Source organism: Pongo pygmaeus, chromosome 8, assembly GCF_028885625.2.
Source record: "Pongo pygmaeus isolate AG05252 chromosome 8, NHGRI_mPonPyg2-v2.0_pri, whole genome shotgun sequence".
Taxonomy (NCBI): domain Eukaryota; kingdom Metazoa; phylum Chordata; class Mammalia; order Primates; family Hominidae; genus Pongo; species Pongo pygmaeus.
The window spans coordinates 49,257,958-49,277,264 of NC_072381.2; the positions used below are offsets into that span (position 1 = coordinate 49,257,958).

The 19,307-nt window shown below is 41.2% G+C and overlaps 1 protein-coding gene and 1 long non-coding RNA gene across 2 annotated transcripts; one reads left to right on the forward strand and one right to left on the reverse strand.

The window, feature by feature from the left end:
* Positions 1-33: 33 nt before the first annotated feature.
* LOC134740153 (uncharacterized) lies at positions 34-3,510 on the reverse strand. The gene is made up of 2 exons (XR_010127415.1): positions 2,868-3,510; positions 34-2,750 (listed from the first exon to the last, which is right to left on the reverse strand). It is a non-coding gene; the product is annotated as an uncharacterized LOC134740153 (long non-coding RNA).
* On the forward strand, positions 2,871-7,648 carry ZNF22 (zinc finger protein 22). The gene is made up of 2 exons (XM_054435824.2): positions 2,871-3,314; positions 5,600-7,648. Exon 2 carries the CDS (start codon positions 5,689-5,691, stop codon positions 6,361-6,363), a length of 675 nt encoding a protein of 224 aa, XP_054291799.1. The 5' UTR covers positions 2,871-3,314; positions 5,600-5,688; the 3' UTR covers positions 6,364-7,648.
* The last annotated feature ends 11,659 nt before the right edge of the window (positions 7,649-19,307 follow it).

The following is a 19,307-nucleotide window of genomic DNA, read 5'->3' on the forward strand; positions in this document are numbered from 1 at the left end:
TGGGTTAATTTGCAAGAGCGGTTCACAGAACTCAGCGAAACACATTTCCTGGTTTATTACAAATAATATTCCAAAGGATATAGAAAAAGAAATGCATATAGTGAGGCATGAAGGAAAGGGTGCGGAGCTTCCATGCTCCTTCCCCTTTGCGCCCCCCGACCCCAGGTGCCACCCTCCAGTAACATCCATGTGTTCAGGTATCCAGAAGCTCTCTGAACCCAGTCCTTTGGGAGCTTTTTATGGAGACTTTGTAACACTGGCATGATTAATCCATCAGCCACTGGTGATCCACTTCACCTTCAGTTGCCCTCCTCCCCAGATGTTGATAGGCTGGAGCTGAAATTGCCATCCTTCTAATCCTGCCGTGGTCTTTCCAGTGACCAGCCCCATCCTGAAGCTACCCAGGGGCTACCAGGCATCAGTCAACTCATTAGCATATAAAAAGACGTCACTTTGGAGATTCTAAGGATTTTAGAAGTTGTATGTCAGGAAACGGGGAGAAGATCAACTGTGTATTTCACAATATCACAGGATAATAACAATTCCTATCTCTTACGGTTGGTGGGAGGTACATTAGTCAACTTTAATGCAGTAATACCACCAAGAATCTCAGTGTTATAAGAGCATTTGTTTCTCTAACATTACGTGGGACTGTTGTAGTTACATGCGAGCTTCTGTGGCTCTGCTCCATGTGTCTTATCATCCTGGGTCCTAGACTAAAGGGGCAGCCCCTACTTGGGACATGCTATTCTCAAGGCAGAGGGAAAGAGCAGAGTCCTGGCAGAAACACAATGACTCGAAGCTTCTTCTGGGATGTGGTGTACCCCTTGCATCCAGTCACATGCAGTCAGCCAATTCAAATCAGTGGTCAAGTCAACATCAGTGGGACAGGCATGTGGTTCACCAGGAGGCACCAGAGTCACACCACAAAGTGCAGGGACCAAAACCAGAGAAGGTGGAGCAAACCCTCAGGAACAATCATGCCTCAGGAATCTCACGTGAGATCCTCAAATGCTGCAAACAGTGCCCGGCACACAATAAGCACTCAATAAGTGTTAACTATTATTATACTAACAGCTAAGCTGAAGGCATAAAACCCTACCTGCTTTCTCTCCTTGTCTTTTTTCCCATTCTCCTTTACCCTCCTCTCCCTCATCTCTTTTTCTGGCTCTCCCTCCTCTCCATCCTTACTGCCTAGGACTCTGTCCACACTTAGGGACACACACTCCTTTATTTCCTGACTTTCGTCTCTCTCTTTTTAAAAAATCCATCCTCGTTTACCCAATGTTTTAGTTGACATACCTCTGGGCCTTCTATGGCTGGCCCAGTTGTTTTCAGGTATAGGAAAAAGGGATAATCCATCTTTATGTAGACATTAAAGGAGGTAGTTTTAATTAGTAACTACCTTACTAACAAAATGGTTTTTTAAAATTATCTTTTTATTTTAGTGTACATAGAGCAGACAGTCCCAACGGGTCATGTTTGCTCCTGACACTTTTCCTAAACCATTTCTAGATCTCTGGCCATTGCCCTTTACCCCAAACTCTCCAACCACCAGCATCAACCAACTTATAACAATTTAATAATAAAAGTATCAACAATGACTCTCATTTCTTCTGTGTTATACATTGTGCTAAGTGCCTTACATTACCTCATTTAATCACTGCAATAGTCCAGATACTCTCTAGATTGCGAGTGGAGCTTCTTTGTCCAGACCTCATTCAGCTTTGTGCTTTGCCATATGCAGAGACATCTCCCTACAGAGCAGAAAGCCCCAACTTAAGAGAATGAACCTATGACTTAGTTTAGCCTCCACCAACAACCCACTGTATCACTTCAGGCAGGTCGGCCTCTCTTGCTTCAGTTTACTGATTTTCAAGACAGATATGATAATCTGTGCTTCATGAGACTATGGTGAAGATGAATAACCAGAAGACAAGATGTAAAAGTACTTTGTAAACAATAAGGCATCTTATAAATTCATTCATTCAACAGCTATTTACTGAGTGCCTGTTCCCTGCTGAGCACTGTTTTCAGCACTGCAGACACAATAAAGAACTAAAGAGACAGATCATGAGAGGCATCGAGTGCCACTGCGAGGTCCTTGACTTTGCTCTAATAAGTTGGGAAGCCTTTGAAGGTTTTGAACAAATGAATGACATGATCTGACTTAGGTTTAAGAGGATTACTCTGGGGCCATGAATAGACTGTAGGGCAACCAGTCTGGAAGTCAATATAATAATACAGAAGGTGGATGAAGGTGGCTTGGGGGTTATAGCAGTCGAAGTGTTGAAAGTTGCTTGATAATGAATATATTTTAACGATGAAGCCAACAGAATTTGTGGATAAGTCACAGGTGAGTTTTGGATGAAAAAAAGAAGAGACAACAGTGACATCAAGGTTTTTGGCTTGAGCAACTGGAAAGATGATGGGATCTTCATCCATCCCTGGGAAGAAGACTGTTGCAAGAACAGGTTAGGTAGATATCAGGAATTCATTTTAGGGGTATGTTAGGTTTGGGATGTCCATTACACATGCAAATGCAGCTCTTGAGTAATCAGTTCGATATACAAGTCTAAAGTTCAATAACATTTACGTCCCACGGTCAGACTGGAGTTATCAATGCGGGAGTCTTCAGCTGCAGCAATAGCATTGGAAGCCAAGAGGCGGAGGAGTTCCCCAGGGAGTGGGGGAACACGAAGGTCAGCTGGTCAGATGACTGAGCACCGCCAGGATGGCTGAGGAGGAGCCTGGAAGGAATAAGAACAAAGAGAGATCCTTACTAATGAGCAACAAAAAGAGTGTGTTGAAATCAGACTTTGGAGCCACAAAGAACCACTCCAATTCTGGGTCGTCCGCTTACACACCGTGAACAGAGCAAATTTCTTCTCCGAGCCTTAGTTCCTTTCCTGTAAATGGAGTATAACCACTCCCATCTTGCAGGAGCTTTTTGGTGATAATTAAATAAGGTGACTTCGTGAAAAGTACCAGGGTCTCAAAAATCTCAATATTTGTAGAAAGTATGCAGTTTCTAGGTTGGAGAGGCTAGTTTGGTTTCAAAAGCCTCGACCACACACAGGGGCGGTTACAGCTCTTGAGGTCCCGGGGGTCACAGGACGCCTTCCGAGTTGGGGGGAGGAGAAAACAAAACCACAGGAAGAAACGAACAACGCTTTCGGGTGGGCCCGGGACCATAGAGGGTCGCTCCGCCACGTTCCTAGAGCGACCGCGGCGGCGCCAGAGCGCGGCGAGGCCCTCACTTCCGGCGGCGCGGGAGGCGCCCAGCGAGCCAGGGTGGTGGCTGGTCCTTCGCGGTGAGTGGGTTTGGGGCACTTGGGGCGCTCGGTGCCCGCGTCGGATACTCGGGTCCGCTCGGGAGCGCGCTGGCCGCAACGAGGGCGGGGCGGGCCCGGGCGATGGCGTGGCTGGCGTCTCCCGTCTTCGGGCAGGGCCTGGCCGCCGGGCGGGGGCGGAAGGGCCACGCGGGCCCAGGGTGGGGCCGCGGGCTGCGCCGCGGGCGGGCCGGGTCAATGAGGAGCGGCCGGCGGAGTGCTGGGAACAGGGGAGGCTTGGACTGGGGGCCCCGGCGAGGCGCGGCCCGCGGCGGGTGGAACTGGGCGGGTGAGCAGCAGCCCCGGCCCCTTCCGTCGCTCGGAGCGTTCGAGGACTAGATATATGGAACAAATGCTTAGGCAGCACAGGGCTGCTCTGAGCGGTTTTCAGATTCAGACTCATTGCAACTTCTAACATCTTGATGGTGTTGCCACTTTATCATTACCCTCCCCATTTTACGAGGAAACTGAGGCTGGGTTCCAGTTAGCTGGGTGTGCAGGAACAGCAGCTTCTGTCACTCGGGTTTAACTTCGTGCTTTCCCTGCTGGGGAGCTATGCAAAGCACGGGTCGCTGCGCTGGACTGAGCAATGGAAGATGTGGCTGCCACTAAGAGTACAGGCTCTGGAGTCAAACTGCTAGGGTCTGGGAACCCGGCCAGTGCCTTCTAGCATTGTGCCCTCGTTTCCTTAACTTAAAACGGAAATAACTGCATAAAGGTGTCAGGAGAATTAAAGAGCTAGCACAGAATCAAGTTACACAGTGTCTGGCACATACTAGTATGATTGCCTCATCCGTAGGTGGATTTGACAGTCTGAGTTTCTGACTAGATCTGACTTCCATTGTATTAAATGCATGTGCTTTTATGTATAATGACCATTATAGTTATTAAAAAGAAAAACAACTCAGCATCACCAACACCATGTACCTAACACAATGTCTCTGTGTGGTAGATGTTCTGTAAATATTTGCTTAAGTTAAGGAGTGGGTAGTCCTAACTGTAATCTTGTGTTATGTGCAGCTTGCTCTTATGCTGACCATAATTACAGCTGATGTAATTATTAAATATCCAGATAAAGTCCTGGGCCTAAAGTCTCAATTATACAATAAGATGAAAGGAAGGCAAGAAAAATTATGTTTTTGTTTTCATTTATTTGCTTTATATGTTTGTATGCATAGAAACCCAGAGTAATTGTTTCTATTTTAAATTCCACATACTGACACAAGATAATGAAAAATAGTTCCAATAATTTTATTGCTTTTGAAGTTCTAGATTTTCCGACATTGCCACCTATGTGGGGTTTGTGGGGGTTTTTGTTGGTTTGTTTTGGCTGTTATTTTAAATAGCCACAAGTCAGCCTTATAAATAAATAAAATTATTTGAAATTTTGAATTTTGCAGCATTTGGGTATTCTAAAAATTCCATCCTAGTTTTACCTGTAAACTCATTTTCTCCCCCATCTCCTTTTCTTGTGTCCTACCTACTCAGTTTCATTCCACTTTCTGGTAAAAGTTCTTTTGCAGTTTTTCTGTCTCTGAAAACAATACTTTCATTTTGGGTTTTCAACAAATTGCTTTCTTGGATCATTAGGATCTATAAAAACCAATAATAAAGCGTGTCTTCATAGACTAAGTAAACCTACCACTCCCTGTAGAGAAGTTTCAATTTTCAAAACACTTTATGCTACAGAATTAGAACTAAGCTGTCATCTAGAGCTATGGAAATCGAATGCTAAATACAGATAAACAGGAATATATCATAAAGTAGTGTAATTTGTCATTTCTTATTCATTTGGATACCGTAGGAAGTTACTAGTGAGTAGAAGTTTAACACGGAACTAAATATTAAAACATAGTAATGTTCTATTACACAAATTTTGATAGTCTTTTGGAGTTACTCCATTCCCATTAAGATTTACCTTATCTCCACTTTTTAGTTCTTCAAAATTATGTACTCATTTGGTAATGCTTGGAAGATTTATATTTCACCTGATCACTTTTTTTTGTCCTGTCCCAGTAGACAGAAACTCCAGTGGTAAACTCAATCAAAATTTGGTGATATTTGTTAAGCTTAAACTCTAGAATTGTTAGAATTACTTTGCAAGTATTTCCCCCAAATTTCCCCCCATATTATCTGTTTGCATTTATACTTTTTAAATTTAAACATGAATGCAATTTTGATGGGTTGAAGAGATATTAAAACTGGTTAACAGATATCTATAATTTTTTTTCTGATCATCTCTAATTTTTTTTTCCTTCTACACACAGAAAATTCTGAGCTGTGCACCTCTAGGAAATGAAACACTAGTTCAGAAGAAGCCTGTAAACTCTCTTACAAATACATTTGGTTATTCACCATGAGGTTAGCCAAGCCTAAAGCGGGTATTTCTCGGAGCTCAAGCCAAGGAAAGGCCTATGAGAACAAGCGCAAAACAGGCCGGCAGCGGCAGAAGTGGGGCATGACTATTCGATTTGACTCAAGCTTCAGTAGACTCAGAAGAAGCTTGGATGACAAACCCTATAAATGTACTGAATGTGAAAAGAGTTTCAGTCAGAGTTCAACTCTTTTTCAACACCAGAAGATCCATACTGGAAAGAAATCCCATAAATGTGCTGATTGTGGGAAAAGTTTCTTTCAGAGTTCTAATCTCATTCAGCATCGACGGATCCATACTGGGGAAAAGCCCTACAAATGTGATGAGTGTGGAGAAAGCTTTAAACAGAGCTCAAATCTCATTCAGCACCAGAGAATTCATACTGGAGAAAAACCCTATCAGTGTGATGAGTGTGGCCGGTGTTTCAGCCAGAGCTCCCACCTTATTCAACATCAGAGAACCCACACTGGGGAGAAACCCTACCAGTGCAGTGAATGTGGCAAATGTTTCAGTCAGAGCTCTCATCTGAGGCAGCACATGAAGGTGCATAAAGAAGAGAAGCCTCGTAAAACCCGGGGCAAAAATATCAGGGTGAAGACTCACTTACCCTCTTGGAAAGCTGGTACAGGAAGGAAGTCTGTGGCTGGTCTCCGTTAAGTATAGAGCTTTTTGACAGCTTTTTGAGACCTCTTAAGAAAAAATAAGTAAAAAATGAAAGGAATCTTTTTTAGAAATAGAGATGCTTTATAGTAGATCACTTAAATACTGGATCTTTTGCTAGTGTGAAAACATTGGGAATTTAATGACATTGAACTGAAAGAAATTACATGAGTCCAGCTACCCTCATTTTTTTTTATGTGACATGGAGCACAAAGAACTGAAAATATGTTTTGAGGGAGCATGACATCCTTGACCTCGTTTGAAATTAACTTCCATTTTCAAAAACCATCATGTTTTGCAGATAAATTTTGAGAAAAACCATCATGTTTTGAGGATACATTTGTGAAAGTGCAGGCATGCCAATGACTACTCAGTTTTAGGACTTTCTGTGGAAGGAAAAATTAAAAGGGAGAAGAAATTAATTCCACTACTTTTGAAGTTCTGCAACAGATGAGATTTTGTTTGTAAAGTTTTGTAGTATATTAACCATTGATTTATGACTCTAGATTCAACATATTAAAATGTATTCAAGCTCACAGATTTTTAATCAGTAAGGCCTATCTATATTAGTTGTCTTTTATTTCTTCTCCTTGTGGACAGTTGTTACTGAAAGGAGTAAGGATTTCCCTGTTTTTGTTTTGTTTGTTTTGTTTTTTTTAACCAAATTCTTAGAGATACTATAGAATCCAAATGAGAACTGAATTGGACCTCAAGTCTTCTATTCCTACTAATAGAGTTCTTTGTGATGGTAATTGCTGTGTCATTTGTTTTCCACAAGTTGGGATGGATTCATGTCAATCCATCCCCATGCCCTTGACCTCTTCTGGCATTCTCTTGTGCTCTGACAAACTGAGCCAGCCTTTTAGATCTACATGAATAAACAAACTATTTTACCAAGAAAAATCTCAGCTTGCTTACTGCTTAATTAAAAACCTACAATTTACACACCTCCCTGCCTTCAAGACTGTGAGCTTTGGATAGCCCTGCTTAAATGTTTGTCAACAACAAGAGTCATGTAATGTGTCATTGCATTGTAGCTCCTTTGAAATTTAACTCTTTCTGTGTTACATGAATTGTTTTAAGGAGTCTGGCAAACATGTTTCTTCACTTCCATCAGAATGGTGCCAAGTGTCAGACTCTAATGAGCCCTCAGCTCAGGTTTTAATTTCTATTGAATGCTAACATTCTTCTGATTTTTCGGTATCTTTTATAATCATATCGGTTTCTGCTGTATTAATGACAATTATTCATGAAAATAAAAAATGAAATATTTTGTATACTACTACCTTCTGTTTATTTTTCTCCTGGGGAATTGTTTTAATTATTTAGACAATAGATCTAAAGTCACAGCTTTTGGATGGATCACTTGTTTTGCCTGTTTTTGATTTCCTCAAACTTGAACTTTGCCTTCCTCCTGGCCTTGCATTTGAGTGCAGGGCCATAGAAGTTGGCCTTGTTATGGCCTTGTTGACAAGTGTCATTCAACAAGATATTCACAAGGTGTTTTGTAAACATGAGGTGATCACAGTTTTTTACAAAAGAAATGATCTTTGGCCGCCGTATTATATCCAAGTCACTCCTTGGCAGGATTGTGGCTATGGGGCCCTTTTGAGGATCTATCAATGCTATTCACATTAGTTTTGTGTATGCAATAGCTTCTGGCTAGGACCAACACTTCTTTCTTACCTTTCAGGAATTTGCCCATTTTGACAGCAAACAGGGCTGTGCACATAGTGATACTCAAAATAATTTAACGAGCAGTATGCCCTTCAGGACAGCAGAGAAATTGTCACAGACTAAGGTCTCCTGTGCGCTTTGAGCATGGGAATGCATTACTCTCTTCCTCTACTGTGTTGGGGAACATGGAGAGGAGCACAGATGAGGGATGTTTTTGGTTAATACAGCTCTGGACCAGTGGGAGATAGATGGAGCCAGACTTGATCTAGAGATGTCCCAGGGTTTTTAAGAGTGTAGTGACCATGGGATTTGGGGTTGTCTTCCTTGGGTAGAAGGTATGTTGTGTGTGGAAGGAGGAAAGATATTTGGTGAGTAAATACCCAAATACTCACCCCACGTTTCCTGGCACCCTTACAGTGCTGTGAGAAACAACACTAGGTCTGGCCATTTGAGTTAGTGATGTTTTTAAAAGCTGTTGCGTGATTCTCTGTGCTCCTATTTCCCAGGCCAAAGTGGAGCTGACATTTAGGTAGTTCCTGAGTCTCTTGCCAACCTGCTTTGGGTATCCCATGAGTGAGAAATAAACTGTTGAGATAGGCCACAGATTTCAGTGTAGATTTGGTACCTGTCCTGATTGATGGCACCCATCCTGCTGTTTTTGTGCATCTCTGGACCCAATCATCAGTCTTAAAAGTTCTATCCTTTTAGTGGCCTGATGAGAAAAGACAGCTTTTTGAGGTTCATAGTTGAGAAACACTGCCTCCCCTCCCCCACATTCTCTTTCTGTTTCTAGCTGATACTCTGTAATACTTCCATACTTCCTTTTTTTTTTTTGGCCTGGGACCCTTCTCTGTTCCTTACTGAGACTTAAAGGCAGCATTAAAGCTTGTTTGTGTGTTTTATTTGTATCCCATGACTCTGTGGACTGGGTTGAAAGTCCCCACACACAGAGTTGCCAGAATGTCCTGTGATATCAGCCCTGGAAGTTGAAAATCTGTCCTGAGACTGATATGCTGTCTTCAAACGTGGGAGAAAGGGATGACTGTCCCTCCACCATGCAGAGTGTGAGTGTGACAGGACCCATGAGAGGATGCTGAGTGGGTGCCAGGAGGACTCACCTCCAAGAGCAAGAGCCTCCGGTCCCTGTTGCACATTGATTTCAAACAGACCAACCAGCTTGGACAATTGAACTTCCCAATTGCAGTCATGATGAACTGAAGACCAGAGGACCTTCCTCTAATTTCCTGGTCCACATGAAGCGCTAGATTGTAATGTAACCCTAGATATGTTGAGGGGACTCCAAAGTAGGATTTCTCACCACACTGGTAAAATAGGGGGACTGCCTATTTTAGTCTCATTTAGGGATAGGCATAACGGCTGTTTCCTAAGTTCAGAGTTCTGTAGTAAACTGATAACCAAGAGATTCTTTCCTGTCATTTTTCAAATAAAGCATTGTGACGTCTGGTAAAAGAATTACTTTTTTCTTGTTTTATTGTTCAGAAGAAGTGCAAAATAATCCAGAACAGTTTGAAATGGATAAATTTTACTGCTGAGTGATGGAAAGAGACAAAAATGACAGAAACATAATTCATAGCTGCATTCCTTGCAGTAAAGCCAAGCACAAATAGCTCTATTGCTTAGAATCATTGCATTTAAATATAGCAAGATCAAATCTTTCATAGTCTTTTTATGGATGATAATTTTTTTCCTTTGATCCACATGGTTGGTAATGTATCAGAATAGATTCAGCAATTTAGTCCTACTAAGTAATGGCATTTTATAATTCTGGTGTTATAATATCTGACAGTATTTTATTTAGAACGTTTACATCAATATACATCAACTGACGTAAGTTTCTTTGTATGTTATCTTTGTCATAAATGTCGATTACATCGTAGAGCATTTCAGGAACTGTGCCAAGTTCATAACACCAGGTTACTAATGTGTTATGCTACCTCCCAATTTGTCAAGAGACAACTCAGGCACAGATTTTTTGAATTCAGGAATTCAGGATGGGTATGCCAATTTAAATGAAGCTTCTGAGATGAATAACCTTAAATCCCAGAGAGACCCTGGTTATATCTCTGTGTTCAGGGCAATCTAAATGGGTCCCGTAGGATACAAGAAGCCTCTCTATTCAGGGGATTAAAAGGCTAAACATCAGAATTTAGGCAGGTGAGTCAAAGAGGGGACAATATGATGATTCAGGGGCAAACAGTCATGAAGAGAAGTTTCAGGTTCAGTGAGAAAACTGAGGCCATGCTGTGTATTCCACAGTTTAATATAGCTAGTTAGACTTTCTGTTATGTCCATGTTTCTTCTTTGCCTGATAAGTTCACCAATTCAGTTTAACCCAGCACCTGTATTCCATTTTCTCTATTAGAATAATTGGTCTGGTTTCTCTTTTTCTGGCTAGACTTTGGCTGAAAGGACAATAATAAGAGAAATAAAACTACAAGGAGCTACTATTTCTTATGTATCAAAAGTGATCAAAAGTGTAAAACCTACCCTGTTGGTAAGGCTGTGGAGAGCCAGCCAAACTCAGGCACAGATGGTGGTATACAAAATGTTACAACCCATACTGAGGAGGGATTTGGCAATATCTAGCAGAAGTATATATGCATTTACTCTCTGATCCAGAAATTATATTTCCAGAGATTGTTTCCAAAGATACAGTACCAACAATATGAAACAACGTATACACATGGCTGCACATTTTTATAGAAAAGACTCATTTCCCACTAAGGCATCTGGCTCCAATGTAGTGTCATGTATTTGTTCGATAATAGGCTTTTCATGATGCTCTCATGACCTTTGCTTGTGCTGTAGTTGTACCATATGTCATTTTCAGAGGTCAGCTTGCCTCACTCTGTGCAGGACCCAGAGTGTAGTTTAGTAAGTGCTCTTGAGGAGATTACGTGTCATGGCTGATGCAAACCAGCAAATTAAATTCCCAGGCTCAGTTGGAAATACTTCAGTCCAGTGAGGGCGCTGCATAAGTAGAGGAAACAGCCACATCAAGACTTCATTGTTAGAAGACATTTTCTATTTGACGTTACACAAAACTGTCACTAGATGGCAGCAAAGGAGAGATCACGGAAAACAGCCTGTCCTGTAGTTTCTCCACATTCAACTTGCACAGATTGAGTGTCCCTTATCTGAAATGCTGCAGACCGGAAGTGTGTCAGAATTCAGATTTTTTATTATTATTTGGGAATATTTGTATATACATGATGAGATATCTTGGGGATGGGACTCAAGTCTAAACATGAAGTTCATGTGTTTATTGTATCCCTTGTATACATAGCCTGAAGGTAATATTTTTAATAATTCTGCACATGAAACAAAGTTTTGACTGTGACCTATCACATGAGGTCAGGTGAGGAATTTTCCACTTGTGGCGTCACACTGACATTCAAAAAGTTTCAAATACTAGATTTTCATATTAGGGATGCTCAACCTGTGTTTTCCTTTGAAAATACCATGCTCAAAATGTAGAGACTACTCTTTACAATCAACTAGGGTTCAGTTAAATGTCTGAAAATACAAGCATAATTTTAAAAGTTGAGGATATTTTAGTCAAATTACTTGAATGCCATTTCTATTTCCACTGTAACTTAGATGTTAAATAACTTACAAGACACAGGAGGATAGGCAAGTCCCTTTCTTATCCTGGTAGAAAAAGAAATTATCCAAAGTGTTTGCTAAATAAATAATAGCTGTTTTCTCAGTTTCTCTCTTTTGCTCTTTTCTACAGCCAGCTCCATGAAAAATTTGTCTACATTTATCTTCCCTGTTTCCTTACCTGGCAGTCTCCCCTTAGTCTATTTCCATCAAGTTTTAATCCATCACTCTGCTTAAAAGCACTCTCTCCAAGGAGTCTCCACGAAAATCTGTGCAGAACAGGTGCCCAGACTTTGAGAGGATGGCTAGAATGCAAGGCCAGACCCTTTGGGAATGAAATGCAGCTGTAGAGACTGATGCAGCAGCTGCAGAGTTGGGAGAACAGCTTACTTTTCATAGATAAGCTGTTTGAACTTCTTATCATGTGCAGACATTCTATTTACAGTTGAAATGTAAATTAAAAGTAAATTACATTCCAGTAGCAAAACAGAGATTGGGAACAGCCTAGGGAAACAGGAAAGGGGGTCCCAGAATAACACTTAGGTCCTTTCTCACCTTTGCCTGGTAGATGAGAAGTCACCACTGAGAAGTCAGTTGTGAACACTGAATTTCATAAAGTGACCATCTCATCTAGTACTTATTCTAATCTTCCTGGTGCTTTTCTTCTCCCCTCTTCCAAAAGGCTGAGCACCACAGAGCCTACGCATGTGAACCTCTTCGTGGTCAGCAGTTGAGTGCGTCTCTGGTGGGATGTAGAATCTGAAAGCAGTGTGATGTAAGAGAATAATCTCTGAATTGGAGTCATTAGTCCTGAGTTTTAGATCCAGTTCTGCTATGGAAAATCTATGTGCCTTTAGGCAAGTCATTTTTTCTTTCTGGTCTTAATACCAGATGAAGCCAAAGTTGGCAATTAAACTTGTTTCAGTCATGATCCTATGGCTTCAAGGTGCTGAAACCAACATTCATTAACTAAAGCAAAATAAAGAGAAGTAAAGAAAGATGACTGAAGAAAGAGTTGAACCACCAGGACTTAGGAAGGGTAGCCAGGGCAGCCCCAGGTATCTCGAGGTTATGAATGGGCCTTCAGGGGACTACCATTAGAAGTTCTCAGCTCTAGCTACAACCTGCCCATAGCTGTAATGACAGAGCTCCTTCCTGTCTTTAATGTGTGTGTTTTGTAGGGGGAGGAGTAATGTTATTTCTAATGATAAGAAAGAAAGTAGAAAAGCAAGGAAAGAAAGGAGGGAGGAAGAAGAGAAAAGAGAAAACAGAAAAGAGATAGAACTTATATTCTTGAAACTTATTAGCTCTGGAGGCAATTTCTAAATTTACAAATTAGTATTCTAACAATATTTTAAGCAATTGCAGCATTGCAATGAACATATAACTTTCACATATGACTACTTTGAAAAAACAATAATTTGTCAAATATGTAAGTCTTGGTAGTATGTTTTGTTATGTAAGTCTTGGTAGTATGTTTTATATCCATTCTTGCAACAAATACTAATACATTTTTATATTATTGAGTCAGGTCGTCTAAGGACTTCCAGTAAGTGAATCCTATCGACTTAGAAGCAATAAAACACAAAATTATAGGCATACCTCAGAGATACTGCAAATTTGGTTCCGGACTACAGCAAAAAAGTGAAAATCTCAATAAAGTGAGTCAGACAAATTGTTTTATTTCCCAGTGCATATAAAAGTTACGTTTACACTATACTGTAGTCAAGTGTGCAAAGGGCAAGATGTCTAAAAAACAATGTGTATACTTTAATTAAAATTACTTTATGGCTAAAAAAATGCTGAAGATGATCTGAGCCTTCACAGACTCAATCTTTTTTTTTTTTTTTTTTGAGAGGGAGTCTCGCTGTTGCCCAGGCTGGAGTGCGGTGGCGCGATCTGGGCTCACTGCAGGCTCCGTCCCCCGGGGTTCATGCTATTCTCCTGCCTCCGCCTCCCGAGTAGCTGGGACTACAGGCGCCCGCCACCTCGCCCGGCTAATTTTTTGTATTTTTAGTAGAGACGGGGTTTCACCGTGTTAGCCAGGATGGTCTCGATCTCCTGACCTCGTGATCCGCCCACCTCGGCCTCCCAAAGTGCTGGGATTACAGGCGTGAGCCACCGCGCCCGGCCCTCAATCTTTTTGTTAAAGGACGGTTGCCTTGATGTCGATGGCTACTGACTGATCAGGATAGTGATTGCTTAAGGTTGGGGTGGCTATGGCAAATTCTTAGTGAAGTTTGCCACATGAATTGACTCTTTCATGAAAGATTTCTCTGTAGCATACGGTGCTGTTTGATAGCATTTTACCCGCAATATAACTGTTTTCAAAATTGGAGTCAGTCTTCTCAAACCTTGATGCTGCTTTACCGACTAAGTTTATGGAATATTCTAAATCCTTTGTGGTAATTTCAACAATGTTCACAGCATCTTCACTAGGAGATTTCATCTCAAGAAACCACTTTCTTTGCTCATCTATAAAACACAACTCCTCATGCATTCAAGTCTTACCATGAGATTGCAGCAATTTAGTCACATGTTCAGGCTCCACTTCTCATTCTAGTTCTCTCACAATTTCCACCACATCTGCAGTGCCATCCTCCACTGAAATCTTGAACCTCTCAAAGTCACCCATGAGGATAGGAATCAACTTCTTCCAAAGTTGATATTTTGATCTTCTCTCATGAATAATAAATGTTTTTAATGGCATCTAGAATGGCAAATACCTTCCAGAAGGTTTTCACTTTATATTGCCCTGATCTGTCAGAGGAATCAATATGGAAACTACAGACAAAATATATTTCTTAAATAATAAGACTAGCAAGTCAAAATTACTCCTTGATCCATGAGCTACAGAGTGGATGTTGTATTAGCCGCTGTGAAAACAACATTAATCTCCTTGTACATCTCCATTAGAGCTTTTGGGTGACCAGGTACATTGTCAATGAATAGTAATATTTTAAAAGGAATCTTTTCTGAGCATTAGGTTTCAACAGTTGGCTTAAAATATTGAGTAAACCATACTTTAAAAAGATGAACTGTCATCCAGATTTTGTTCAATTTACAGAACAGAGTCAGTAGAATTAGTATAATTCATAACAGCTTTGGGATTTTCAGAGTGGTAAATGAGCACTGGCTTTAACTTAAAGTCACCAGCTGCATTAGCCCCTAACAAGAGAGTCAGCCTGTCCTTTGATGCTTTGAAGCCAGGCATTGACTTCTCCTCTCTAGTTATGAAAGTCCTAGCTAGATGGTATCTTCTTCCAATAGAAGACTGTTTCATCTACATTGAAAATCTGTTGTTTAGTGTGGCCACCTTCATCAGTGATCTTAGCTAGATCTTCTGGATAACTTGCTGCATCTTCTTCATCAGCACTTGCTGCTTCACCTTGTACTTTTATGTTATAGAGATGGCCCATTCCTTTAAACTTCATGAACCAACCTCTGCTGGCTTCCAACTTTTCTTCTGCAGCTTCTTCACCTCTCTCAGCCTTCATGGAATTGAAGAGAGTTAGGCCCTTGCTCTGGATTAGGCTTTGGTTTAAGGAATGTTGTGGCTGTTTTGACCTTCTATTCAGACCACTAAAACTTTCTTCATATCAGCCATAAGGTTGTTTCAGTTTCCTGTCATTTATATGTTCACTGAATCCATGAATGATGATTTTTTTAAAAAACATTAATTTCCAGCTGGATGCGGTGGCTCAAGCCTGTAATCCCAGCACTTTGGGAGGCTGAGGCAGGTGGATCACCCAAAATCAGGAATTCGAGACCAGCCTGACCAATATGGTGAAACCCCGTCTCTACTAAAAACACAAAAATTAGCCAGGTGTGGTGGCGGGCACCTGCAGTCCCAGCTACTCAGGAGGCTGAGACAGGAGAATTGCTTGAACCCAGGAGGCGGAGGTTGCAGTGAACTGAGATTGCACCACTGCACTCTAGCCTGGGCAACAAAGTGAGACTCCTTCTCAAAAAAAAAAAAAAAAGAAAAAGAAAAAAATTAATTTCCTCAAGAACATTTTCTTTGCATTTACAACTTGGCTCACTGTTTGCATAGATTTTGACATGCCTTCCTCACTAAGCTTAACCATTTATAGCTTTTGATTTAAGATGAGAGACATGCAACTCTTCCTTTCACTTGAACACTTAGAGGCCATTGTAGGATTATTGACTGGCCTAATTTCAGTATTGTTGTGTTTGAGATATTGTGAGAATTACCAAAATGCGAATGAAGTGAGCACGTGCTGTTAGAAAAATGGTGCCAATAGACTTGCTGCATACAGGATTGCCACAAACCTTCCATTTGTAAGCAATGCAATATCTGCAATGTGCAATAAAGGGAGGCAGTAAAATGAGGTCTGCCTGCATTTAAATTGCTTTTTACTTCACACTTACTTGAGAAAAGTTCCTCACAGGCAATTTTACCTTTAAAAAAATCTTGATTTAACTCAAGTACTGGTTTTAAACTTTATACTTCGTAGCAGAATTATTAAGCCATATTTTCTAACTTAGCTTTTCAGATTGCATATATCTACTATGACCACATTATTTCGTTCTCTTTCCTGTGCTCCAATAAAAAGTGTGTATTCTTACCTAGATGTGTATAAACTTTTAATTAACATGTAATTAGGAGAAAAAGTTCTCATATTAATATTCTGATATTTATTGACATATATATAAATTTCTTTTAATCCTATTATACTCATCTTTTTAAATATTATTACTGTTTTATTATATAATATTAACTCTCCTCTTTTAAGTACTTTATGAACTCATGAACTTTCACTGGCTTAAGCTCTTCTAATTAAACATAATTATGATTCTGGTCTTTGATTCTCACTAGTAGGAGCCCATCGCCCTGACATCTTGAGAGCATCCCCATTTTCTGTTACTAGTAAGTTCAGACCCATGGTGATTTTTCCTGATCCGTGGAATCAGTTGTCCTCGAAGAGGTGATGGTTCCTTTTCTTGGAAAATAATCTTGGAGATACAAATCTGATTACTGTGCATGGGCATGAGAGGCACAAAGTGGGAACAGTCATGCTTTTTAAGTTTATGTGTTTGCACTGGCTTGTCTTTTCTTTTTCATTTCAAAAAGTTATGTAGCCATGTCCCACTTGACTCCAGGTTTTGTCTATCTCCACAACTTTATACTATGCAGACACCAGGCTGCTACTCAGCTCTGATGTGACTCTGGATGGGTGGCCAGCACTCCACTTTTTGTCTTTAATCAGCAAACTCTGATGGGCTCCATGCCAGTAGTGCCAGTGGGGGACTCATTGGGCCCCAGCTACGGCAAAAAGTGAGCCACAAAACCAAATCATGCCTAAGATGGGGATACATGCAGAATGGAGACATGAACTGGCCCCAGCACAGCACCAAGGATGAGAGAACCTCCTCTGGTTGGGTGGGCCAGGAAGGATTTGCCAGTTCAGCCCGAGATGGTTGGAGGAAGAGAAGCCACGCCAGTGTAGGAACACATGCTCAAAGTCACAATGCATAAAGGAGCACGGAATATTCAGGGGACTGTGCACAGCCCCGTGTGGCTGTTACTTAGAGTGTGTGCTGGGAGTGGAGGAGATGAGGATGAGGAGGTAGAGAGGGCACCAATCATGGAGGGTGTGAATGACCAGCTAAGAAGTGTGACCAAAGTTCTTGAAGTCATTCTGGTATTACCAGAGGCTTTAAGTAGGGGCAATATAGAGTCAGATTTTTATTTTTATTTTTATTTTATTTTATTTTAAATTTGAGATGGAGCCTCACTCTGTCACCCTGACTGGAGTGCAGGGGCACCATCTCAGCTCAATGCAACCTCTGCCTCCCCGGTTCAAGCAACTCTCCTGCCTCAATCTCCCAAGTAACTGGGGTAACAGGTGCCTGCCACCACACCCAGCTCATTTTGTATTTTTAGTAGAGATGGGGTTTCGCCCTGTGGGCCAGGCTGGTCTCAAACTCCAGACCTCAAGTGATCCACCCGCCTTGGGCCTCCCAAAGTGCTGGGATTACAGACCTGAGCCACTGCGCCCAGCCAGATTTGCATTTTTAATGGATCTTTCTGGCAGCCGTGTAGAAGAATGTCTCAAGTATATACACTATTGCATGTTACACAGATTCTTTTCAGTTTCCTTGTCTCCATTTTCTGATGCTGAGGGTATGTTATTCCAAATAATACCACTTGACAATCATATATTCTTTTATTTCCTTTCTGAAATTCAAGGGAAATTGACTGGCTTAGGCCTTTCCTTTCTGGAGCTGGCCTTTTAAACCTCCAGAGCTCCAAAACCAAGGCAAAGTTTATGTAGTGGATTGAAGGACTTACTTATCTTCTATCAACATTTATTATTTTGATAATTAATTAATGCCTCACATGGTCCTAGAAAAAAATTATAGTAAGTTTCCAAAATGTGCAACAACAACACTCAGAATGGTCATGCTTCATAGTGGTTGCGATGGTTAATTGTACTTGTTGACTTGAATGGGTTAAATAATATGCACGTAGCTGATAAATCATCATTTCTGGATGTGTATGTGGGGAAGAGATTGGCATTTGCATCTGTAGACAGAATAAAGAAGATATGCCCTCACCAATGTAGATGAGCATCATCCAGTCCCTTGAGGGTTGGGATAAAACAAAAAGGCAGAGGAAAGGTGAATTCACTCCCTTCTGGAGCTGGGAAATCCATTTTCTCCTGCCCTTAGGCTCTGATACTGTTGGTTCTTGAGCCTTCATATTTGGAGGCTAACACCAGCAGCCCCCTAGGTTCTCAGACCTTTGGACTCAAATGGAATTATACCACCTGCTTTTCTGGTTCTTGAGCTTGCAAATGGCAGATCGTGGGACTTTTTGGCCTCCATATCATGTAAGCCAATTTCCATGATAATTCTGCTTTTATAGGCTGGGCGTGTTGGCTCACTCTTGAAATCCCAGCACTTTGGGAGGCCAAGGCAGATGAATCACCTGAGGTCAGGAGTTTGAGACCAGCCTGACCAACATGGTGAAACCCCCATCTCTACTAAAAATACAAAAATTAGCCAGGCATGGTGGCGCATGCCTGTAATCCCAGCTTCTAGGGTGGCTGAGGCAGGAGAATTGCTTGAACCCAGGAGACGGAGGTTGCAGCGAGCTGAGATTGAACCACTGCACTCCAGCCTGGGTGACAGAGGGAGACTCTGTCTCAAAAAATAAAATAAAATAAATCTCCTTTTATGTATCTATATATATCTGACTAATTCTGCTTCTCTGGAGAGCCTGACTACTAGAGCAGTCTCTAAAAGAGCTTATTTCAACCGCCCACTGATATCTTCCTGAACACACAGGTGAGAATACAAACCCATGTTCTCACTAAAACCTCAGAATGATAGACAACCTATTAACAAATAAGCCTAGATTAAGGAATACAGTCCAGACTTTGTTACATGGAAGGCTCAGGCTTTGATTGATGAAACAAAGACGACATAAAAAGAGCAGAAAAACACTTAGGTCCTGTATTAGTTTTCTAGCCTTGCTGTAGCAAAGTAACACAAACTGGGTGGCTTCCAATAACAGAAATTTGTCTCCTTACAGTTCTGGGTGCTAGAAGTCTGAAATCAAAGTGTACACTGGGCTATGTACTCCTTGTGGGGTCTGGAGGAGAATAATCTGT